General features: G+C 40.8%; 1 protein-coding gene across 1 annotated transcript in view; it reads right to left on the reverse strand.

Moving 5' to 3' along the window:
• syn3 (synapsin III) overlaps positions 1 to 26,643 on the reverse strand; it is a 104,250-nt gene that overhangs the window by 61,205 nt on the left and 16,402 nt on the right. Inside the window, exons 3-4 of the mRNA XM_028044083.1 lie at positions 20,740 to 20,797; positions 10,240 to 10,331 (exon numbers count right to left, since the gene is read on the reverse strand). Of these exons, the coding sequence (XP_027899884.1) occupies positions 10,240 to 10,331; positions 20,740 to 20,797 (150 nt within the window). The remainder of the gene's footprint in view (positions 1 to 10,239; positions 10,332 to 20,739; positions 20,798 to 26,643) is intronic.

Consider the following 26,643-nt stretch of genomic DNA (forward strand, 5'->3'; position numbering starts at 1 on the left):
TTTTAGTCCGACCAGAGTTTGCTCTTTTGGTCTGATTGGGCATTCACACCTCCCCAAACAAACTGATCTTCTGATCTTTCTAGGCAAACAAACCAGAGTTTGATTAAAGCGGACTAAACAAGGCTTTTGTGTCTTCAACACATCTGCATTGACCTGATCCATGTTCACACCGTCACCAAACCTAAAATACTTTTATGGAACTCAGTTTACGGTCAACTTAAAGGCCGCAAAGAGCACAAGTCCCAGCCCAAATCCTCATCCGCCCACAAAGATGCGTGACAGTTGGTGTGCAGTTTGTGTCGATGTGCTGCATTTCTTTGTGCTACCACGTTTGTTTTAATACAAGGCTGACTACCAGTGACCTGTTTAAACAACTGGTTATTGGTGGTTCTGTCATGAATGAAGAATGCAATGTTTTTATTTGCAATTTCTCTGACATTTACAACAATCTGACTTTTGACTGGATTTTTACCAGGCTGGACCTCAGATTCTTTGGGAGTGACCTTACAACCCTTCCCGGGTTGTTTGGCAGCAGCAAGCCCATTGCTGATATTGTTCATCTTTGGCATTGTCCAGATTATCTCGGAGAATCCCCTCCACTGTATCACAGCTGATTAACGTTTCTGTTAATCGGAAGGTGGAACAGACCAGACCGTCTATATGTTTTACAGTTTTCCACAATAAGTGACAGACTGGATGAATTTTAGTATGCAATCATCATCAGTGACATCTTTCCTTAGTGAAATATCCCATTGTGACCTGACTGTGTTGGGGACAGAAGTCTCCAGCACTTCTCAAGCTCTATCAGCATATTAACACACACCGACTGGGCTGTGTGTGTGTGTGTGTGTGTGTGTGTGTGTGTGTGTGTGTGCGTGTGTGTGTGTGTGTGTGTGTGTTGATAGTCATGAGCTTCATTAGTCTCAGACTGTCAGGCTGAAGAGGTGAAGAACTTCTCATCAATCCAATTAGCAGTCTGATCCTTCCTTTACAAACTGTTCTGGGAGTGAATCCAAGTGTTTCATGAAGAACCTGAAGTCCTCAACTGTTTCACATTTATCAGAACAAAATTAGACTCACATACTTTTTTTTTCTTCAATAACTTGTTTTCTGTTTGGGTTTCCTTGGATTTCATAAACTCATGAGATGAGCAGGTTATGTCATCTCTCTTTGGGGATTAATTAACTGGCTGAGCAAAGGTGATGCTGGTTCTCCTTGAAAGCCTGAGTCAGGTCTAGCATTAATCAGAGAGGCCCAGGATAGCTCTGGAGAAGCTGTAGCGATTCGAAGCTCGGGTGGGAGAATCTGTTGACAGGAAAATGCTGCAGAAGTTTGGCCTTGTGGAAGAAAAACTGCTGTTGAAAGAGATTCAGAAGTAGTCCTGTTAGTACTTCATTACAAGGGGACACAGGCAGCATGTGTCCTGTGCTTTCTGTGTCCCATTATATTTTACATTATATTTATGATTCATATTTGCCCTTTCTGAACCATCTGAAAGAAGGTTTGTTGCAGTTTATTGTTTTCATGTTTGAGGTAGTCAACATTGTTGTTTTTGTCAGTTTCAGTTTCTATATTATTTATTTTTTCGTCGGCTGTTCTACTCCTAGCTGCACTGACTGAGCAAATTTAAGCTGTGTTGTTTTTATATGTTGGACCAAAGTTGTGAAGCCATCGATGTATTTAAGTGTGCTGTACTGTTGCAGAGTTTTCTAATTAATTTGTAATTCGGCACATTTATGTCTGTGTTTAAAAAAAAAAAAAAGAAGAAATGTTTCAAGTCAGTTCATCAGTTTTTCTGTACCAGATGGGTATCAGCCGATACTAAATCTTAGATATCGGTACCAGAAGTGAAAAATGGAGGAGAAGGAACAACTATGAACATACCCCAGGACTGACATGTCTATGACTTTTCTACAGTACAATCAGTGAAAAAATATGTTTTTTTGTTTTTTGAAAAATCAACATTCCTGAGCCTGGAAGCTATTCATAGTTGAGACAATACGCTGCCATTTGGTCTCCAGATCCCATTATCATGAAGAATCTCTGACCTTCTAATAAGCTCTGAAGGGATATCTGTATTCCAGAGAGCATTTTTCTCCATAAAGACCCTGTGCTTGTCTCAAAAGCTGATGAAGGCCTTATCTTCCTCCATCAGCCTGTCTCATGTTGATAAGACTAATCGCGGTAAAACTCAGCGGGAATGCCACAAATGTCAAACAGTGCATACCGAGGCTCAGTCCAGGGTGGATACACAATGCTGCATTGTGCTGTGGGGGCTCTATGCCGTCACAGGGAAATGCACCTTACAGACAAAACTCTCTGCTTTCCTGTTAACGAGGAGAGATGCCGCCGCGTGACACCAAAATAACCGCTAGGTGTGTTTTGAGACATCTTGGACTTAAAAGGTCAGTACTTTGAAGAAAATATTTATACCACTTATGCCTTAGTGTTACACAAGAAAAAAGACTGAAACTTAATTTTGTTTCAGTCAGATCATTCCCCTTTAAAGGGGAAATTTCCTCAAATGAGATGACTTTGAAATAACTTATCTTTCTATGGAGTTGTGATTTTTCCGGTTGATTTCTTCAGACTGTAGAAAATCTTTATAAGATAGACTACGCAGAAAAAGAAATGATTGTTTGAGAGCAGAGGAATTCCTGAGGCAACCAAATGATTGGCAGCAAGGCATTACATTTCCTAAACATCTCCAGCAGCTCTTTTGCACTATTACGAAACAATGTTGTATTGACAAGAGTGCTGGGAAAGCTGAAGTCTTTCAGCTTTCAGAAATTTTCTGTCGAGTGAATCATACTCCAACGAGCACAAAGACTTACCCAACTACGAGAATCTCCGCTAAAATCTCTCATTGACTGTTGCCTAGTAAAGGGAAGTTGCTCACCAAAACCAACATGGTTCCTGGTGATTTACTGAACCACCACCTTAGAGACTAGAACCACCAGTTCTAGTCTCTAAGGTGGTTCTGCTGGACAGCCCATGTTTACCCCTCTGGTTCTGCACCAGCCCCCCGAGGGGAACCAGTTCATGCATTTGTCCCTCCAACAGCCTGAGGAGAAGTTTATGTAAAAGTTTCAACTTCAAGCAACAATTCAGTCTGTAAGCTCGTACAGTACATACAGTGGATGGATAGTTTCCAAATTCATTTCCCACATCGTCTCCTGACCTTTGGTGAGGTTACCTGGGTGAGCAGGTACTTTAGATTAGTTAATATGAGTTTCTCCTTCCATCCTGTGCTTTTGACTTTGGGTACTTGGGCTATACCCTGATGCCCTGACGGCAAAATGTTTTTTTTTTTACAGTAAGTTTCTACATTAAGATTATCACAATAATCGGTTTGGCAGTCGAGAAACATATGTAATGCAAACATGTAATGAAAACCAGTGCACTACCAGTGTGGGCTGAATGGGTTAACGATGTTCATAAAGGTCATTACAATAATCATCTGTTGGATCAATCATCAGGCCCTCACATAAAAACCCAGCTGAACCTCCTAAAAGGAAGTTCGATGTTTTGACTTTCAGTATTATTGCGGGTGTTAGGGTCCTCGCGGGCGCTGTAATGTGTGCTGCAGCAGCATTAATTAAGCCCTCTAAGAGCAGTAAAGAGAACGTTCCTGACAGTTTTACAACTTTCGCCTCACATTTCATCCTCCTTTCCCCCCATTTTCAGTTTGGGGATCTGACAACAGCCCAAGATACTTACAGTTCAATTATCTTAGCAAACCACTTCCACGTCAACAGTTTACCAATCAAGTGAGAGACACCGATCAGCGCTGGCTAATCGTTTGTTGTGCGTTCTTTTTTTAGTACAGCTGGGAATCTGTGGTTATGGCAGAAAGGAGACAGGCTGCTCTGAGGCTTCTCATACTTTGGCTGCTGTCGTCTGCTGTTCGGCCAGATCAGCATTCCCACTCTGAGCGGAGAAGCTTGATGGAGGTTTTGGCAGCAAGAGCCAGAGAAGCCAAAGGGCTGACTGCAGAATTTCATCTGGAAACAACATGCCACATCTACTGTACTTTGTGGCATACCGTTCTGCTACGCTACACATGCCACGTTGCACATTCAGCAAATTGTTACAGACGGTTTTGACAACAGGTATTTGCTGGTTTTCATATTCCACAGGTAACACTGAGCCGGTGTCAGTCACACTCTGCCTTAGAAAAGGCTGATGTTGTCTATACCTGCTGACGTTGGAGCGATCAAATGAAAACTGAGAAATAAAGCTGAAAAGTCATTGAGTAAATTTGAAGGGACATTCGCATTGAGGGATATTTTTCCTTCCAATAGCTGGTACAGCGATGTTTGACATGTATTATCATAAATGTGGGTCTCAAAGCTTCTCTAGTCTGTCATTATGTTCACATGCGTCTTGAGGAAAGCACATTCACACACCCTAAATAATCATCACCTCACATAAAAACCCAGATGAACCTAAAACGATGTTACAGTTTTTGATTTTGAGTGAAAAAAAGAAAAAGATAGAGGGATTTATTTTATGGTGTTATGGTTGGTGCACTTTCAAATTTGAGAAAAGAGGGGTAAGGTAAGGGCTCTCCAAACTGTCCATGTGACACTATTTACCACCAGTTGGCTTATGTTGGAAACTTTCACCTATGATGGAAAATAGATTTTTTTTAGCTTTATAATCATAATGAAGTTGTTATTCCCTCATCAAAAACATTCCTGGCGTGTTGCTTCATGTGTTTCATGCATATTTAAGCTGCCGTTTCCTAGCTTCTAACCGTCAACCTTACAGAGCAGTCCTCCCCCGTGACTCCCCCCCTTATCTCCTTCAGACTAGCCAACAACAATTAGCAAACACCTGGTGGAACTGAGCATCAGCTGAGCTCATTATATCATGTCCTATAATGTGTATAGGAGATACCTCTCTGTTCAACTCTTGATAAACAGACGTAGTTGGAGGGTTAATAGAGGAGCCATGTTGTAATGACTTCCTGAAGGTGGAGTGTTAGAAAGAACAGGAGTTTTTTAAAGACACAAAGGCCCGATTTTAAGGCATTAAATTACAAAGTCAAATTTCTTTGTCATATTTGATGTATGCAGCATTTTTATAGCTGCAGATACTTGACTGTGCTATAAAATGGCACTGTATACCTGGAAAATACATAATGCATAATACCATGACACTGCCACCACTATGGCTGTCAGTAGAACACTCTTTTCTATAAAACGTTTGGTTTTTTGACAGATGTGAGCTAGGCCTTTGTCTACTTTTTGCTCGGCAGCAGTTCTGACCTCGAAAATCTCATGAATAAAAATCTCTTTCTTATTTTTGAGTGACAAACTCAGACCTGGCGTAAGGCCTGCAGTGTCTCAGATGCTCTTGGCTCATTGGGACCTCCAGGATGAGTCTGCTCTGAGCTCTTGGAGCATTCTTGGTAGACTCTTGGGAAGGTTCTCCATTGTTTCATCTTTCCACCAGCTGTGGATTCGCTGGAATCCCATAGCATTAAAACACAGGTGTCAAACTCCAGTCTTCAAGGGCCGCTGTCCTGCAACTTTTAGATGTGCCTCTGCTGCACCACACTGGAATAGAATAATTAGGTCATTAAGGCTCTGGAGAACTGATCTACACCAGGAGGAGATAATTAAGCCATTTCATTCCAGTGGTTTGTACCTGTGGCACATCTAAAAACTGCAGGACAGCGACTGGAGGACTGGAGTTTGACACCCCTGCATTAGAAATACCTGTCCGGATTGGCAGAAGTTTCTGACTTCACATGGATTTTTTTACATTGGGGCAAAATGAATCACTTTTTGAGTTTGGATTTCTTTTAGCCTGATTCATGTTGTCAGACAGATTGGGTTTCAGTCATTTCTCTCCTGTTCTCCACATCAGAGTGTGAGTTTGTCTAGTGACACTGAAACCAAAAGTGCAATTTCATGAAATAAACAGTAAATAATATTTTCACTTAAGGCCGTTTTCTTTTTGATAATTCTCAATCATTCTTAACAGAACGAGTGCTTACTTTCCACCCTTGTAACTCCCTAATGTATTCTGACACTACATTAACTTTTTTTTTTTTTTTACAATGCATAGCACATGGACAAGTGTGAGAGCAGTGAAACCACAGAACTGTGAGAACACGAGCTGCTTGGTGGAGCCAGCGCAGGGCAGGATGTCTGCACAGAGGGGTCAAGGGTCACGTCGGCCAGGAGACACGTGGAAAAGCAGGAGCCAGCTTTAAATATGCCTTAAAAAATAAGCCCGGCATGTGTGTGAGTGTGCGTGGTGTGTGTGTATGTGTGAGTGCCATCCTAGAATGATCACATGCACTCAAGGAAAACTCAATCACATGGCGTGTGTTTAATTTGTGCCTGGGAAGCTGGTGTTTATGCATTCCTCTGGCGCAGAATGAAACACGCGGCTGTCGCAGACATAATTAGGACATAATCTATGAAATGGGAAGGATCTGAAGGGTCTGCTGAGTTTTGAGCCAATTCTTTTATCCAAGCTGTTCCCCTGCGGCCCTTTCTGAGAGGAAACGGAAACAAAAGCAACTTCTAGAAGTTGAACTTCTGACTTTATAGCTGTGGGACCACTATGCGTTATTAGTCATATCCCGGTGGGACCGGCTGCTTGAAATTACCATTATTCTATTTGTAGACGAGTTCAGAGTCATAAGTGATAAGCAAGCTAATTTGGCAGTGAACGTCAGTGTTTGTGAGCGAGGCGGCAGTCACACCATCTGAATACAATTTGGCTGTTCTATCGTTACAGAGATTTCACGCTAAAATATTCCAAACTCACACAATAACCTCAGTGTCAGGGCTGGAAACAGGTTGCATTGTTAAGTCGGCTGCTTTGGTACCCCTAGCTGACGATTGTCCTCAGGACACAGTCAGGCCTCTTCCTGTCACTGGGTGGTTCTGAGGCTGAGATCCAAATGATTAGGCAATATTTCTAAAGGCTAAAATGGTTCCACTGAGGCAATCTCCTAAAAATCAGCAGGAGAAGCATTGCTCCAGTTTTATGCAAACATGTTTGAGAGGGATGCTCTACTTTAGCTAGTAGCTAGTAGACCTAATACAGTCCAGCCCAAAAAGATTAACTGCTTAATGGGGCAGTATTATGTTAAATAGATTTTTTTGAGCTTGACATCATGATATGTTATTGAGTAAATTGAGGAAAACGTGGTTCTAAAAACAGTCAACAGTTCCCTTCAGGAATCTGTTCACTTAAGGGAACTGCTCGACTTCGGCCAAACTGAAGTCGAACGTCAACCATCAATCACATGATTTCGGGATATTTGTTTTCACACACACCTTTAAACGTCAAAACACACCGAGCCGAGCTCCTGTGAAGCCCATCCCACTGCAGTTTACATCATGGAGTTTGGTCGTAATGGTGGTTTACATCAGTAAACACAGCGATCACGGCAGAGAGGAACCATTATTACAAAGTTCACAAATTCGGAGGAGGAAATAATGATTGACGAGCTGCAACATTTTATTTTATTTTCCGTGTTACTGGAATCCCAAAGGAAACAAATGGAAGGTGTTGGTGGGACGTTTAACTGCTGCATTGGACTAGAACAGAGCAAGAGGAGTTCAGCGTTTTAGTCCAACAGTACGTACTTCCTCTCAGCCTTGGACAATTGTTCCTCTAAACCAGTGGTCCCCAAACTACGGCCCGCGGGCCAGATGCGGCCCGCCTCCACATTTGGTCCGGCCCCCTGAACAATACCAGAGTATTTTCATATATGTGCATTTTTATTTGATAAGTTGGACTTTTGCAATAAAATGTTCCTTAGTAATGAACTTTATTTATTATTAACTATTAGTTAGTAACTATTTTATACATGCATATAATTGACCCTAACCCTTTTTTTTATGTGGAGAACCCAGTGTTATTTGGTTATTATTTATTTCATAAATAGTGTTATTTCCTGACTTTTGCTCTCTGAAGAATCCAGAAAAGGTTATTTGATTGTGCTTTCTGAAAAACAATACATTTTTATGTTTAGCACTCTTACAATCGTCACACTTTTTCTGTTACAAACTGACCCCGGCCCCCCATCAGAGAAGGGACAAGTTATGTGGCCCTCACAGGAGAAAGTTTGGGGACCCCTGCTCTAAACTATCCATCCTGCTCTGTGGCTGAAAAACCGGATTCTGGAAGTTGAGTAGTTTGGTCTGTTTTCCACATAAACAAACATTCCCACAAAATTCTGACCAAACTCACAATAGTTTCACATGCAGAGGGTGGCGAAACGTTCACCAGGGAGGTTGTGACAAGAAGGGACGGACGACCTGAGGCTGAGAAAAAAATGATGCAACTACCGTCACACAACTGTGACAACGAGAACCGATTTCGGTCCAACTGAACAGAACCCTGTACTATGTGCCATTTCAGCCAAAAAAGTTTCATCTCATCTCTTTATGTTTTAAAAAGACCAGCTAGCACAAGAAGAGCTAAGTCACCTACAACTAAACGCAAAGACAGCAATTTGTCCACCTGCATTAAAGTTCTGAAAGTTCAGTAAAACCCAAACCAATGAACCCACACACTGAAAATATACATCAAGTGTGGAAATGGAAGGCACTAAACGTTTATCCTAAAATTTAGATGCATGGTTCTTCAAGCAGGCCACTTGCAACTGAGATAATGCACACCCCTGATATTGCCATGACGACTGCAGTTTGGCATATTGTGCTGCACTGGTTTAGCTAAAGCAGGACCATGAGGTCAACTTTCCTACCAGAATCTGTTGTTTGTCTGCGATTCTCTCAGCAGTTACCTCACCAAACAAAGCAGGCCCTCTCCTGGCTACATGGCTCTCATGTCTGCTCGGCTTTTCATTCCATTACTGACCTCAAATGTTTTCAAGTCCAGTTTGTTTGTATGGAACATTTGAGCCCTAAGGAAAGTTGAGTGCTTTACATAATAACATAACACAATTATATATGGTGAGAATAAACAGCAAACGTTACATTTTCTCAAATGTCATCCTCAAAATCATCAACAATGAAGAGTAGACTTGATCAATATTCCGGTTATTATTAATCAAAGGCAGCTCTAATCAAACAGGTTTTTAACCCTTGATTTAAAGGAACTCAGTGTTTCAACTGTTCAGTTTTCTAGAAGATTTTTTTTCCAGATTTGTGGTACATAGAAGCTGAATGCTGCTTCTCCATGTTTGGTTCTGGTTCTGGATGCAGAGCAGAACCAGAACCAGGAGACCTGAGAGGTCTGGAAGGTTGATACAACAACACCTGAACTTTAATGTGTTGTGGTGCTGAGCCGATCAGTGATTTAACTAATACTCTTAGTTAATATACTAACAGCAGTATTTTAAAGTGTATTCTCGGAGCTGGGTTCTAAAGACTTTAGATCTGGGTGATGTTCTCCACCTTCCTGGTTTTAGTGAGGATGTGAGCAGCAGCATTCTGGATCAGCTGCAGCTGGACGATATTTTTAGGCAGACCAGTGAAGACGCTGCTCCAGTAATCAATGCCACTAAAGACAAACACATGGATGAGTTTCTCTAGATCTGGCTGAGACATTAGTCCTCTTATCCTGCAGATGTTCTTCAGGTGACTTTGTAACCGTCTTTATGTGTCTCTGAAGGCTCAGATCAGAGTTCATCACTACACCCAGATATCAGGCCTGACCTCTTCTAGCTGGAACAACTGAAGCTGTGCATTGACTCTAGATCGTTCCTCTTTAGGTCCAAAGACAATAACTTCGGTTCTGTTTCTGTTTAGCTGAAGAAAGTTTGGCACATTCACACATTTATCTGTTCTGAGCATCTGTTCAGTGATTGGCTGGATTCAGAGTCACCTGACTCTAGTTGCATCGTAATGAAGAGCTGTGTATCATCTGTGTAGCTATGGTAACTACGCTTATTGTTTATTATAACCTGAGCCAGTGGGAGCATGTGGATGTTAAATGACAGACGTCCCAGGATTGAACCTTGGGGTGACTTCTGTCTCCAATGAGAAGTTACCTACTGACAAACAAGTCCCTGTTCTTTAGGCAAGACCTGAACCAGTCAAATCCTGGACCAGGGAGTCTGACTGGTCACTTTACTAATATTAAAATGACTGGATATAGTGAAGACCTAATTTGTGCTGTCAGAAACTCAACAAGGTTTATTCTCCAACTGTGATTTTTCTGGGCTTTTTTTCTGTCTTTTTTTTTTAGTTTTCCATGACAAAACTGCATTATCTCTCCTGAGCGTTGTGTCTAATAACTCACCTGACGACTTTGGAGCCGCCTTTGTTGACCTGCATGTCCACCATGCATCCTGAGTTGACGTAAGAGGCCAGGTTGATCTCTGAGAACTCCGCCTGGGAAACCGAAAAGCAAAACCCAAGTTTAGATTTTTACAGCGACATGAAGCATGAGGTCGCATGTACGTGCCGCGGATGAACCCCTTGACTCAGCGCTATTTCTTTTGGCCTGTTGACAGCAATACGTCTACATAACATTAAAGGAAATTGCTTTCTTACGTCACCGTGCCTTTCTGCATTTGCACAGAGCAGACCAGAAGACAAGACTGGGAGAGACAGAGCGAGCTGGTCGAAGAAGGCAAATTGAGTTATCCCCAGTCTCTGGCCTCCAGGACAGTGAGGGCCTTGTGAAAGGCCGTAGCTTGGCTACTTAATGACTCAGTCAGACTCCCAGAGATTCTCAAAAGGAAGGGACAACAACTCCCCTTCTGGGAAAAGAATCTTAGGATGTGTGGGACCAACAAGCAAAAAAAAAAAACAAACTAAAACAAACATTTGAAAATTTCAGAAATGTATGGATGGTATTAACCAAAGTGGAGACAAAAAAAATAGTAAGACACATTAAGGTTTGTTTTCTCCAAATAAATGTGTTCATTAAGGGAAAATTCAAGAAATACAAGTTTGCCATACATGCAGGAAGCTGTAACGTACAATCTGTTTTATCAGCTTAAGTCTAAAGACAAAAGCTCACTGTATGTGGAACTCAGTTTCCAAAAGTCATTCACATCTTCAGCACACATTGGACATGTCCTGCTATTCAATTCAGACCCAATAAATATCAAGAAACCCCTCAAGAAACTTTGCAAATAAAAAAAGTGCCCTAATTTCCCCCTGCTGACAATTCAACCGGCCTGTGATTTTTCAATAGTCTCTACCACCATGACAGCCACTCTGGTATCTGTAGACCTCAGTGGACGTTGACACATGCTGGGGATTCTCTTCCTGTTTGAAGGTTTAATAACGCCCGCGAGACAGAAGCTGCAGCTTCCGTCCTTACAGACGGAAATCCCAGGATTTCCTGATACTAGATTGACCCCGTCGTGAGTTCGGCTCCACTTTCATTTCATTGCTCCACTGAGCAAAATCCTCAAACCCTTTTTTGGCATCTACACGTACAATTGGGAGCAATCTGGAAGCGGCTTCTCGTTCGTTTTGGTGTCAGTAGTGGTCAGGCATGGAGCGCCGGAGTGTTCAGTATCTAACTGTGAAAACTGAAACCTCAGGGCCTTTGTTTTCTTTTTGTATCCTTTTACCTCTGCATGCAAAACACTGATCTGCTTTTTTCTAAACTTTTCAGATGGTTTTCTTGATTTAGCCATATATTTCACATAGAGTGGATGGAATCATTTTTACAGCGAGACTCCACTACTCGTTTTAAAATTGAATTAGAAAGTCATTAAACTATTTAAACTATTCTTGTGTGATTTGTGGGAGTTGAAGACACGTAGGGACAAGTGGAAATGTGAAAGTTCTCCTTCTGGCAAACAAATGCGTGAGTGTTTGTGCGTCATCCCGCCTTACATTCCATCTCACTCTCTAAGGTCTATTGATCAGCTAACCCTGGTGGCTCCAAACACCAGGATGATGCTAACAGGGAACTGGCATTGGCAAGCAGATAATTCTGATTCCCATTTCTAAACCACTTTTCACTCCCTTTTTTTCTGGCTTGCCACACAATCTAAGTTTTCTGGATGCACTTGGACGGAATTCCTTCCATCATTCCTTTGCACCAGCTAGAGTTTTCCCTGGAGGTATGCTGAACGGCAGCAGGTTGACCTCAGGCAGGAATAGCTGGTGTTTGTTGGTCTTTACATTCCTTCAAAGCATGAGACATGACACGAATGGCACAATAAATGGACCCTGCACAAGTAGCCTGCTGACCATGTGTGGAAAAACAAAACATCAGATGGGCAGGTCCTGGTCAACGCTCCAGCAGGACACCGTGCAGAAAGCACAGCTGCATTTCATTTAAAAGTGAGCGCAAGAAGCCTGAGTAAGCATTGGACTGAGAGTCACTTACTGACTCTAAATACTGCTGGGTGCAGCCATAAAATATCAAAATATCTGAACAGATAAATAATCAAGTGAGATTGTAATCCATAGAAGTGTCAAAAAACAGGAGCGTTAAGAGTTATCTGCTTTACTGTTAATGTCAAACAACAGCTTGGCGCCAATAAACATGAATCGTTTTTTTGTTCTTTAAACGAAATCACTCATAAATTATGCAACGTTTTACAAACTCAGTTTTTCTCCTCTCTATTGAAACTTTTCCCACCGAGTCTCTGGGGAAGTCTCGAAAGCAAATTTTGCATATTGGAGTAAGCCTCTGCACACATGCACCGCACATGGCTAACGGTATTTGGCACTCCTAATCAAAGAAACAGGTTTACGATTTAAGGCTTGATGGATTGAGCTCTGGACTGCCTCGCTAAATAAATAGGTAAATGCGTGAGGGAGAAACGTTCTGTGGCCGAGTTGTATTGGAAACATTTGCATGAAGCACAGGGAAGGACTTCAGACTGTTACTTTTCTATGACGGGAAAATCATTGGGTTGACATAAAACATAAAAGCTCTAGTCAATTTGTTTTCTGTCATTTCCTTTTGATCTGCATGCAGGGTCACAAAAGTGCGTCGAGATTATGTAACGCCAGATTTATCAAGGGCCTCAGTTTCTCTTTTCATTATGCTGTTTAGACTCTGTTCACAACCTGTCCCAACTACATTGTCTATTAGAATGCAGCAACAGAGAATATCACATTACACCTGCATGACCTCTGCCCTATTGGTTGGTCCTAGATTGATTCTTTCAGCTTGTTGTTATCCAGGTATTCAAAAGGTTTCTTGGCCTTGCAATGCCAACAAACTCATCATGAGTATTATTAAGCAATCCAGTTAACTGCAGGAAACGTTGCAGGTAAAGGAGCCGTATGCAGACTCTTCCTTCCTTATCCAACATATCAGGTCATGACACAGAGAAGGGCTACTTGCTTTAGGTCTTAAAGTGGAATACTGGCGACAAGTACTGTGTCCAAAATGTGGACAGACAAAACTCCAGCAAGTGCTTTCTGCTTTGAGTCCTTAAGGCTAACAGCCATGACACCAACAAGTTCTCCTTGTTTTTTGTCTGTAAGACTAATGTTCATGATGTGAACAGTGCCTTTTGCCTCTAAGGCTAATAGCCATAACATCAACAGGCTCTTCTTGCTCTATGTCCCTAAGGCTTGTAGTCATGATGTCAACAAGGACTTCTTGCTTGATCATGCTTCTTCTTAACAGATTGAAAGTGTGCCATCCCAAACATACGACATACTTAAGACCTCAGTCTGATACAAAATGACTCATCTTTTACTTCTAGAAGGTTGCCAGTTCAGATCTTGGCCGGCGTGTTTCTGTGTGGAGTTTTCAGATTTTCTCCAGATTTGTGGTTTGTTTTTGATGGTTTTTTTCTGATTGTTTCTCACAATTCTAAAACGTTCATTTGAAATTAACTTGAGACATTTAAATAAATGAAATGAGAGCGTGATTGCCTTACTGTGCATCTCTGTTTTCATCCACGTGATCAGCCAACATGTGGTATATCCAAAATCCTTTGAAATGACTTTGATTTGCATATAAAAACGGTACATTAATAAAAACACAAAGTCAAGCTGAAACTGAAAGCTAGCTTTTAAACATAATGGAGATTGAAACTATTCTTTAAACTGACCTTTCACAACTTAGTTTCTTTTATCCTCCAACAGCAAGTCTAATCGGTTACTCTCAACACATTTCTGTGCTTTGATTGGCATTTGATATTTTAAGACAGCTGTCCAACCTTTAATCCATATAAAGAGGAAGCATTACATGCAAGATTCTCTAAAACACCCAATCATATAGTGCTTTAACCTATTTAAACACTATGTGAGGGTGGGAGCTGAAATATATGTGCAAATGTTAATTGTTTTTCCACTGGAAAATATTTCAAAAAAGATAAACTCCCACTTCTATCCAGCGAATGCATGAATATACTCAGACACTCCCAAGCAAATTTGCACACCCAAGTCAATTCTTCCATCATAGCTAATCCCAACCCAAACATGGAGACCTACGCTGACTTTGGCAGTGGCAAAATAAAACAAGAGCGCGGGCAACTTCATGGCTTCTCTGATTGGCTGGTTAAGGATGAGAGGAGTCTTAACAGCCATTGTCATTGGGCAGTAACAGATGAAGTGGTTGGTGCCCAGAAGGCCCAGAAGCCAGGAGGAGAGGTTTTCCTCAGCACCATGGATACCATCATGGTTACTCATTCAGACACTAGCCTCAGAGCAGCTCTCGCCCTGGGAAAGGAAAACAGGAAGTGATACATCGAAGAAATGCTTTCAGGCCTGACTGTTATGTGCTGAGGTCCATCCACGGCCGATACAGAACGGCTTTTGGATCCGCCGCTAATAAGAACCGAGGTTTGGCTTCGGAGTTATGAACAAGTTTAACTCAATTTGAACTCAACAGAAACAGATACAGCAGTAGACATATTGTTTTAACACCAATTAGAGAAATAAAGGAGAAATTTACGAGCAATTTTATTTTATTCCTGAATAATTGCTAAGACACCGATGTTGGATTACGATGCTTTGCACGAAGTTTAAAACTTTAATTCATCCCAAAGGTGTTCCATTGAGTTGAGGTCAGGACTCTAAAGGCTGGTCAAATTATTCCACAAACACTTGTCCATATCTATATGGACCTTGCTTTGTGCTGTCAGGGTGCAACAGCAAGAGGCTTTCCCTAAACTCTTCCTAGAAAGTCGGGGACATGAAATTGTCCTAAAATGTCCTGGTACTCTAAAGGTATAAGCTCAACTATTGACAAAAGGCCTCCCACCAAGATCCCCTCTACACCAAATGTTGTACTCAACAGTGCAGACAGGCAAACATCTTTTTCTCGAGGCAACAGCCAAACCCATAGCCGTCCAGTGGACTGCCAGACTAAGATGAATGATTTGTCGAGTGCTGCACAATGAAATAATTTTAAGAATTTATTGAGAAAAAGAAAATGTCAGTAACGACAGCAAAGATGGGGTGTTATATTCAGTAATAGTCAAATGTAATTCAGACTCATTAAAATAAATTGTAAATTCATACTTTGTAGAACTTTGATAACCTGCAGTTAGCTTATGGGGATTACCGTTTGAACCTTGTTCTTTGCAAAAGCACATTTATTATACTACAATAAAGGTGGTCTACCATGTTGTACGTGAGGGTCACCATTACTGAAGCATTTTTACAAGATGAAGAAGAGGTAAAAGTAAAATAAACTTGAAAGGTATAATTTTATAAACAGTAGTTCCTGCAAATAGGATTTGTACATCAATATATTGTTATTTGATAAAGTGTGCTACTGTTAAGTCCTGCAACTTTTAAGGGAAATTCAACGTTCAGCTAATGAAGATTTATTTATGTTTTACAATTAATTTTTTTTTTGTACTTTAAAAGTTTAGTTTCGAAAATAGTATCTATTTCAGTACAAATTTAATTTGAAACTATATTATTTAATTAATGATTAAACTGCTCAATGCACAAAAATATATTGTGAAATTTTTGTCCATATTGCTCAGCTCCAGATATCGAGAAATTCAATATTTCTCGAAATATTTAATTTCGCAAAACGAAATATTGAATTGTTTAGTCTCACATTACTTAAATCTGAAACTAAATTAACATTGTAAATACAAAAAACACACTATGATTATGAAAGTTAATAAATTCCAGATACTTTTTGCATTTCTAATGGTTACATAAACAAAAGACTGGGTGAAATAAAAGGAGTTTTCTGCAGCACTGAATACATCAGAATGATTTAACACACAACATTAGGCCGCAGTATCTGTCACTAGATCTGTAAATTTTGTCATTTATAAAAAAAAATGTAATAAACTGGGTTAAACCACTTCAACTGGAAAGTCAGGATTACAGTAAGTTACTCACATGGTCCAAATTATTATCGGCTAATCTTTGCCAAGTACTGTGAATATTACGTTTTCCAAAGCCTTAAATGATAGAATTTCACTCTACGGCTGTGAGGTCAATTGGATAAATCAAATATCTGCAATTAGTAACAAATCATCTGTCAGGAGCTCAATCTGCACAGATTCCTTTTATGAGAGGTGAAAACCATCTGGAGGAAAAGGGGCTACTGATAACATCCAGCTAGCTGCCTGGGAGCCGGCATGGCTGCAACCAGAACAAACATCAATAACTGTGAGGTCACACAGCTGCTGAGCAGATGTTGCCCCACAATATCCTCAACAACAGAGGGGCCCCTTGTTCCAGCTGGGATTGTGGTACAAAACACCAACAGAAAACGGTAGAGATGATGAGGAATGACACAAAATATGGTTCGGATATAACAAACTCATGAGGGTGTAACGATGACGATACAAGTAAAGACGATGTGGAACGCTGGGTTCACAAGAATGAGATGAGACTTTTGTTTTCACTGGTACAGTGACGGGTCCAAAACTGAATTTCTAATTAGTGTAGAACATCTCAGTTCAATTTTGACAAGTCCATATATTGCAGATTTCCTGCTTGGCCTAATGTGGTCCAAACGCAAGAAAAAGCATTTAATTTCTTCTATTTCTTAACTGGACTTCAAGAATTTCAGACCTTACAAGAACCAAAGGGTTTTCAAAAAACTGATGAAAACACATGATTTAATTTCTGGCAAGCTCCTGTAGTGTTTCTCCATGTATGTGGGCTACGGAAGACTGTAAGACAAAGGCATTTTATTTCAAATGAGCAAATAAAGCGTAACCGTGGAGACAAGTGCGCCTGGTTTGGGAACCTCAGGACCTCATGTGGTCCTGTTGTCATTCACTGCTGAGTGTTGAGCTGCTGGGATGAGAGTCGGCTCCTCCAAAGGAGCTCCGCTTCACCCAAAGTGATGAAATTGGTTTTCAGAGACACGTGACAAAAACTGCATGACTTTGTTTGCAGGGAAGCGTCCCCATACCCCTTGTGGCACAAGGCCTGGGTTGAACCAGTTGTGTATTGTGTGATTGTAACGATATTTTGCATGAACTAGTCCACTTCTACTATCCTGTTTTTGTATATCATTGAGACATAGATTACTTTTGAGAATTTCTTCCTGTCAAATGGTTAAAAGCTCCTGGACAAATTCCAACCTTGTTGTCCATGAAGGAGACTGTCTGCAGAAAGACGTGGTTGTCCCTCTGTGACCGTTTCATGTGCAAAATGGAGCATGCAGTGACAGCGTGGGAACCTCGGCAGGTTGGGGCGTGACAGATAGTGCAGCGAGAAAGTGTGCGAATTCAAACATTTCGCATCAACTGTTTGGTTGTGAATGAAGTATGTGAGAGTCTTTAGTCAGAGGGGATTGTTGTCAACCAGAAAAAGGTGAAGTCCTCTCTCTAGAGTGGGACTCAGCTTCTGCCTCAAGAAGCTGAGTCCCAAAAGACTCAGCAAAATACCCAAAAGACTTTGGGTATTTTGGTGTCATGGCGGAAGGACGGACCAGGAGATGAACAGATGGATTCATCTGCAGTAGTGCTGGCGCTGCTCAAAAAGCAAAGCTCTTAATGCACTGGGCTATGAACATTCTGACCTCATGTATGTTCACGAGACATGCATCATGACCAAAACAACGAGATCCTGGATACAAATGAGCTTCTTCTGATGGGTGGAAGGATTCAGCCTCATCAATTGGTTGATGAGCTCCAACAGCCGGGGGCCAACTCAAAGTAAAGCCACTGGTGCTCTGTGTCAAAAGCAGTCAGTTGATGTGGATCAAGAGGGGCCCTGAGGGCCTCCCTTCGGAGGTTTTCTGGGCACGTCCCACTGGGACAAACCCCCCCCGGAAAGACCCAGAACTCGTTCGAGGGAACATTTATCTGATCTGACGCCTTGGGATCCCCCAGAGTGAGCTGGAGGATATCGCTGGGGAAAAAGATGTCTGGGTCTCCCTCCTAAACCTCTTGCCTTTAAGACCATTGGTACTAAGGTGGACGGGAACACGGTAGCCGCAGCATTGTGATCTGGGGTTACTTTTCAATATGATGGAAGTAGGGTTTTTATGAAGGTGAATTAAAAACATGATCACCATTCAATTTTTGACCCAAAGACTAGAAAAAGAGACCAAGCACACATCCAAATCAGCAAAACCAACGATTTCATAAAGGTCAAATGAATGTTTTGGATGATCCAGGACTAAATCAGACAGAAAATCTGCAAGGTGTCAAGAAGAGATGTCCTCACAATTTAATATGTATGGAGTACTTTGTATAGCTTTATATCCGAGTCACTGCTTTGTCTTGTGGCCACCGCCTGTGGCCCCACAAACAGCTGTTTACTGGTCAAAATGAGATTCCAGAACTGAAACTTCAGCATAGGTTGTGCAAAAAACAGTTAGCTATGGTGAAACTTTGTTTTATTTATTTATATATTTAAAAAAGGCTTCCATTACGCCCATCTGCAGCATCCCTTGCTGTGGTAGCTCTGTGTTTAAGCATGGAGATCATACCTTATAAGGAGGCGAGCACACTAGAGAAAAGGTTTGATAATGATGTGGGGCTGCTTCAGGGAGCTTACCACACATTATTAACATGACAGATGGGAGATAGCATATGATTTCAGAGTCAAATGTCAATCCGTGCAAGACATATACGGGATAATCACAAGGTGTAAAGACGTGATGAGAAAAACAGCTTTTGGGGTCGACTTGAACAGCTTCAAGCTGCAGTTTGGCTCTGTATGGGTGCTGACGAAGGTGAAAAGAGACGGGCTGGAGACAGAGTGGAACGGCTTTGGTTGTCATGTTGCTTGCTTTTCACACAGTCCTCCTAAGGCTCAGCGAAAGCCACAAACAGTCAATGAAGATTCTGGCTAAGGATTAGCAATTAGCAAACTGACCTTTTATCCAAAGTGCAGAGGGCTTTAGGGAAAGGGTGCTGGGTCCAACAAGACCTAAGTAGGTCAGTCTCCGCTGGGTACCGGAGTGCTTGTTTGGTCCCCAAATTATCGACTTAACAGGCCCAAATAAATCTGTCAAGTCTTCACTCATCTTAACAACAGCTCTATGGATATTCAAAGACGACTCTGATTTCACAGAGAAGTCTCTCCAGTCGTCCTCGTCTAAAGACGTGACCACAACAGTGGAGAGCTGAGCAAACGGCCAATAAAAAAAATAAATAAATCACCCGTCCAGCTTTCTGCAGTTCTTTTCTTCTGCCCCCGTAAACACTCCACCAGCATGTTTCAAAGACAATGGGTAGCCCAACACTTCTCCGGGATAGAGCTGATGCTGTTCACACTGTCAATGCTGCAAGTCTAGACATATAAACATGTTCCTGCGGATTCAGTTTCTTTAAATGGATTTTTTTTTTACAGCGTGTTGATCAACATCTGAGGAAGTGTCACTTTGATGTGAAATCTGGTCGGTAAGTGAAGTTGGTGGAGTAATTATCAGGAAGGAGCTGCAGTGGCTGGCAGTCGAGGTGATCTCAGTTTTGAGAATCAGGGAGAAATTCTCATTTGGGAGTCAAGCTAGCAGGTAAGGCTTATGGATGAAGATGAACAGAGCTAAATACCAGAAAATCCTTGAGAAGAAACTGTTAGAGGCTGAAGAAGATTTGAGAATGGAGTGAAGGTTCACCTTCTAGCAGAACGGTAGCCCAAACTGTCCAGGTGGCGGATACAATGGAACGGTGTAGATAAAAGTATGCTTATGTATCAGAATGGGAAAGTCAGAGTAAAAATTGGCCTTCACTTCCATTTTCCATTCAGTCTGACAGAATTTAAACTCTTTATTACAAATTTTAGTTTCTAGATGTACAAATGATGGAGACATAACCCAAAGCCTTGCTTAAAGGCCCAACACACAGGAAGCAGCGTCTCTCCTCCTCCATTCATTTTACTATGGAACCTGCAAAATGAGGCGACATTCATTTTCCTTTCTTCAGCCAAGCGACCAGCGAAACCTGTGACGTTTCAAGCTCCTACACACAGACATACCAGCGAGGCAGAAAAGTTGAAAAAGGTTCAACTTTTGTTGCCGTTGCTGTCGTCGCGTTCCGTGTGGCGGAAACGTTTGCCTCAACATGTCGCTTCTACGTGTCGTCAGGCCCATTATTCTAGTGAAAACTGTATCACCATCAGTTGGCTTGATACAAAAACACGCACTTCTTTTCAGACATTTGAAAAAAAAAAAAAGACGCATCCTTTGTTTTGTTCTTCTCAGTTATGTACAGTAACAGTAGCAATCATCTTGCTTTTAAATACCTGGGAAGGAGTAGTTAAGTTTTTTTCTAAAGTGTTGTTTCCCATGGTTAAGTATTCAAGTAAAATTGTTCAAATGGATGAACACAAATTGTTTGCCAATTCTGAAAAGAGCATGTTGCCTGCAGGCCCAACAGCCTGGCTAAATACTAATTAAGAGCAATCAAAAGAGTTCATATGAAATGTACTCTACCTGCTCAACTCGAATCTCATATTCTCCGTTCAGCTTCTTTCCCCGAAAATACTTGGCCCTGCAAGGAAGAACAACAGAAAAGGGTTTGATTAAACAGCGAAGAGCAGGACGCCCAACGCGTGAAGCATGACACGCACACACACATCATTACCAAACACGGCACAAAAAAAGCTCTATTTCTTCTCTCACTGTTTGACATTAGCACGCCTTGCCTGCTTTAGGTCGTTACTAATGACAGGGTTTCACTGTAGAGAGTTTCTAAAACTTAAATGCCAAACATTTACATTCATTTTCTTAGAACTTGGTGGAATTGCAGTTCAAATCCAATGACTTTCAGAACTTCAGTTTTCTTTTCACAAGTTTCTCAACAGTTGGCTGGAATTTTGCCAAGTTGGGCTCAAAACAGGACGTCAGAAGACCGCCGATCACCGATTGGCTAGACTGGTTGGTCTGAGGTCACCACAGAGATTTAGTGTATTTGGAGCTTAAAGGAAAGTAAAACTAAAACTGACACCATAGTGCAACAACGAAGTGCAGACATTTTTGTGCTTGTTGCGCAACACTCTGTCATAATGGAAAACAACTAGAACCTTAGACCACATTAGGTTCCGGATGAATCGGGCCGTAACTGAGCCAGATTTGAAGGGCCCGGGCCCTTTGCCCTCACACAACTTTTCAACTCTGCTTGTAAATTTTCTGAGATCTGAGACTTTGTTGCACTTAAGCTACTTCAACATTAAATCAGACTAAGCCCTTCCTGTTTAGTTAGAGACAGCGAGAAAAAAATACATATATCGTGTTTGTATCTGGTCCCAACTGCAGATTGCCTCCCTGCACTACAGAGTGCATGCTGCACAAAACAACCTTAAAATATCCGTGTTTGTTTTGTTGAAGTCGAGCTCAAATTTCACTAGATCGTCCAAAATACCTGGCAAGTAGGAAAAGAAATGACTCACTTTTTCCATGGTTTTAGAATCCGACCTTTAGGGGTTTTCAAGTGACTGGTGAGAACTCCCAGGTTTTTTGTTTTGCCTTCCTAAAACAATTCTGGTATCCACAGACACAGGTCACTTACACTGGTCAAGAGCATGAAATCAAAGCCAGTAAAAAGTATACAGAAACCTGTCTGTGATGCACCTGCTTGTTTGTTCCAGTAACAGCGTAATCTCCCTTACCATCAGACATGGAGGATTTAGATTGAGCAAGAAGAATAAAAGGATTCTTTGTGCTATTTTTCTACATTTTTCTACATGCTTAATTTATGCAAAAACTATGCCATTAAATCTGTTTCTAGCTACTTTAATCTTGCTAACATGCTAACAGCAAGGCTTTGTCAATAGCCTGTTTTATGACTGCCTGCTTTTAGCTTCAACTTCCTGATTGAAACCCAACACATGAGTCAGAACAGAAGAAACAGATACTACTGTGACTCAAGAGTTTGAAAAAGTCCTGAGTCTTTAATTTGAAACATTCACTTAAAAACATGGGTGGTTAGCGCTGAACATAGGTTCATGGAAACAGCATTGTTTTAGTTATTTCTCCCCACAAAAAAAACCAAAGAAACATATTACGTTACAAAGTTCTGTAAATAAATTGTTTAAACAAAGGCAATGAACTATTCTGGGAACAAATTAAGAACCATCTAGCCAAAATGTACATGTGGTGTTGATCTGGGAAGAAAATGGGTAGAAAAATGGGCCCAGATTAGATTCTCCATATTCATTGGCAGACGATAAATCAGAGGAAAAATTAAGACCGATAATAGTCCGTAATTGTAATCTCAATAAAGGACACACGTCAGGGATCCACAGAAAAAGATCAATAAGATTTACTACCCTATGGTGTGATATTAATAACTAAATTATTAGTTAAATCTTCTACATATATTAAAATGGCAACATGTGATCAAAATTCCAAAAGTTATTTCTGATTTTGTCTTTGAAGCGGTTTAGCAGCACTAACCATTTAAGGAATGAAAACAAGCAATACCCGTGTTATTACACTACTAGACTGCCATAATTCAGGTATAATTGTAGAAATAGTCAATTCTGCGCGAGTATTTGCATTATGCAACTCTGAATGAAATTAGTTCAGATTGCAATAAATGTATGAATAAATGAGCTATTTTTAAGAGTGTACATATACCCCAACAATATTTTTTTTATCATGAAACAATATTTTTATTGTGTTTGCAGAAAGATGCCTTGACTGTACAGCCCTATTTGAAACACTGCAGGATGAACACCAGTGACTTTTTAAAAATATCTTGAAATTCAGTTTATAACACTGATTTTATATTGCAAAAAAGAGGCTATGAGCTCACAGGATTGTGCAGCAAAGGAATTTTGCGGTATTTAGACCACTAGTGATAAATTTAAAGAAAAAAACAGTAGTTGTACACAAACATATTTTCACTCAACTCCAAAGTCCTGTCTGAGCAATAAAGTAATCCACATATTTGGAGTGAAAATTGTATTCTATTCCTCAAGTCACTAGAGAATCTCATTAGCATCATACCCAAATTTACTCTAATGGTAGGTTCAATGTTCTAAGTAATATAATATCTGACAGTAAAGAACGCTGAATGTTATTGCATAAGTGGATATAAATTCAGGCATAAAGGAGTGAAGCAGAATTTCAGGGTCATACTTGTGATTTTTAATTTTTTTTTTGGTACCGATACTCAAATTCACGTCTGATAATATATTGTCTCATTTGTTTTAAGTCCAACTATTGCATGTGGCTTAGATGTGAACTCTCACCTTTGGCATGCACAGGGCAATTGACAATCTGTCTCGGCCTTCAGGCTGAAGAGTTGAGGAGCTGATTATCTAGGTTGCATGCTAGAGGCCTTTTGGTACTCTGACAGGCTAGTCTTATCTTTTTAATCGTTTTGCTCTGCAGCATATTTCCCCATTCTATGACATTTTTCCCCCAGAGACTCAACCTGAAAACGTCTTTTTATGTCCGTTCTCTTGATGTCCACCATCATACATCTGTTCCTTTAGCGCCGATCTTTCATGTTCATCACATGCACTAAGGAGCTTCTTGACCCTAAACTCTCCCAGCTGTTGTACTGGTAGATCCTGAAGCGCATCATCTTCCACAATTTAAGAAGCCGTGAATCCTCAGAGGTCGATGCTTCCTGTCACTGAGGACTACTTTTGTTGTCAAAAATGTGAGTCAAGACCATTAAGTTCACTCACAAGCAATGGCTGGTATGCAGTTCCAGGTATTGCAAAACATGCCGTCACTCTGATTGATCAATGAGCAAAGGCTTCTCATATGATCCGATCCACACATCTAGCCCATGTCCAGATCTCGATCCGACCCACACCCTTAATATAAACACCATAAGGCTGAATTCTTTCCATTTTAAACATGAGAATATGTTGGCTCTTTAATGAGAAATGCATGATTCATACTTTTGGACAAAGTCAGTTTTCCTTCGGGGGTTTTCTTTCTCTCATTATCACACATCCCTTTTGGATCCAAGCAAACATCGCTCAGTGCTTTAGAGTTGGAAAACCTTTTTGTTTTTTTGAGACAGCTTTCCCCTTGACAAAAAAACAGGAACACTTGACTTCTACAGTTCCAGTATTTTTGTAACTGTAGTAGTATTTTCAGGCATTTCAGAGTGAGTCTACAATTCCTGAAACAACCCTCTGTGTCTAATCTTCAATTAGCTTGGGTATCTGATCAGGATTTCTCTGCTTCTTTCAGGTTTTCGGGTCTCGGAGCACACCTGGAACTGATCCAGTTTAATGCATTCATATTGGTCAGGAAACCTCTGGATCCTCAAGACGAAGCACGGGAGAGGCACTGAGGAGAGGGCTTTAAGAGGCTGACATTGTATGGCAGCATTTGTATCTGATCTCCATCTGCTGCTCTACACCTGCTATGTTTCACTAGCCTCAAAGACCAAACATCCAGATTTGATACCCTTGATTCTGACATTAACAGTGAAAACTCATTAGTCAGATAAGTTGATGGGATTTAGCTGGTTTGTCTGCGGTCCAACGATCCCAACAGCGCCTCCATTCACCTCCAAGCCCCAATAGGACGAGTATATTGTATGCAGTACAGCCAAAGATGTGCAGGGGAGAGGACTCGGGAAGTCCCGGGACTAATATTGGAGGAAACACCAACCGCAGATGAGCTATCCTTCTGTGACTCAACAATAGAATAATAGAACAGTTCACATCGGCAGAGTAGTCAGCCAAGAAAAACAACAACCCCACGAGCCCCAAAATAAATATACTCCATGAATATTTTCATCAGCGTTACACGGCTGATGAAAATACATGACTTATTTCAACAACCCAAAAAATACTATGAGCTAATAGTTCATAATAACACACATACACACACACACACACACACACCGATTATTGTTCCAACACAGGATCTCCAAACTTTGGAGTCTTTTATAATTCCTTCAGACACCAAGATATGTACTACACAAAGGTCTTAAGAGTCTACTTTCAAATTTCACATAAAGAATCATTAAACCAGTGGTTTTATTTTCTTTGGGTGGCCTTTGTAGTAAATTCAAAGGCGATAAGCCTTTCTATGACGAAGGAATCATTTTCAAGCTCATAGGGCAAATGTTGGAAAATAATAGCTCTTTTATTTGATAAAGGCCTGGGGACTTCTAAGTTCTTACCTCTATCCTGACATTTTTTCCATCATTATTGCCCATGTAGACCTTTGATCATCCAATAAATACAAATGCAAATGTAATCGTGACACATTGTAAAAAGTCACAATTACAATTAAATAATTTGTTCTTGACACTAATGACCGTTTTGAACCTAAGAAAGTCCTGTTCACTGCCTCTGACCATCCAAATGATTGGTTGATTCATTTTTATGTTTCCGAGTAACATGTTTGGAAACAGACCTGCTCTAGGATTCTTCATGGAATTTCAGGATCAAATATTTGCAGAAAGTTAGGATTAAGGTAAAGTTGTAGGGTGTTTTCACACCTGATGGCCTGGTAGACTTGGTTCAATTGGAGACCAAAGTTCCAACCATTTGTTACATATTCAGCTGGAAGTGGTTCTTTCTCATTGCACTGCGTCAAACAAACCTAACAATTAGAAATACTTGTTCCCCTCCTCGCCCGTGGTGGCGCTGCACTAAGAACCACTGAAGGAAATGACACAAAAACGTCTGAAGAAGACAATGAGCGCTACTTGCTTCTTCCCAAAAATGTAGACAAATATGGAGTGGCCTTTTTGCTGTTTTGTCTTTGAGCTATTTATAGCACTAGCGCTAGACTCGTATGTTTACGAGTCTAGCTAGTGTTGCATTTACCCAGAATGCCTTGTACTGTAGCCCGCTTTCTGCTTTTGGAGAGGTCTTCGGTCTGCTTGGCGTTCACATATGCATTCAAACTGCACCAGAGTTCACTTCAACCGAACAGAAATGTAGGTTTGTGGGAAGACCAGAGTTTGCTTTTTTGGTCCACATGAGCGTTCGATTATGTATTCAGAACTCCCCAAAATGAAATGGACTTTTTAGACAAACTAACTGGATTTCAACTACAGCAGACTAGAAAGGCTTGTTTTGAATGCAGCCTTAATGATGAACTGAGGTGTCTCTTTGTCTGAGAAAAGAAATCTGGTTCTTAACAATTGTTTTTATTTAAGGATAAACCAGTTCCAGAAACCAAATCTCAAATGGGAATACCTATAGCAAACAAATGTGTTGGAGTAACAATTAATACATTTCTAATCCTTTTCATCTTTCCAAATCAAACTTTGACTAGACTTTTTTTTAAGAAATATTTTTAATTTATTGACTAAAATTGTGTAATCAAATAATGTCAGAAAGAAACTGGATTGAAGGTTTCCTTAACCTTCCTCATAACTGTCTTTACCTTCTAGGCACTTCTCAAAAT

The sequence above is a fragment of the Xiphophorus couchianus genome, chromosome 17 (assembly GCF_001444195.1).
Source record: "Xiphophorus couchianus chromosome 17, X_couchianus-1.0, whole genome shotgun sequence".
Lineage (NCBI taxonomy): Eukaryota > Metazoa > Chordata > Actinopteri > Cyprinodontiformes > Poeciliidae > Xiphophorus > Xiphophorus couchianus.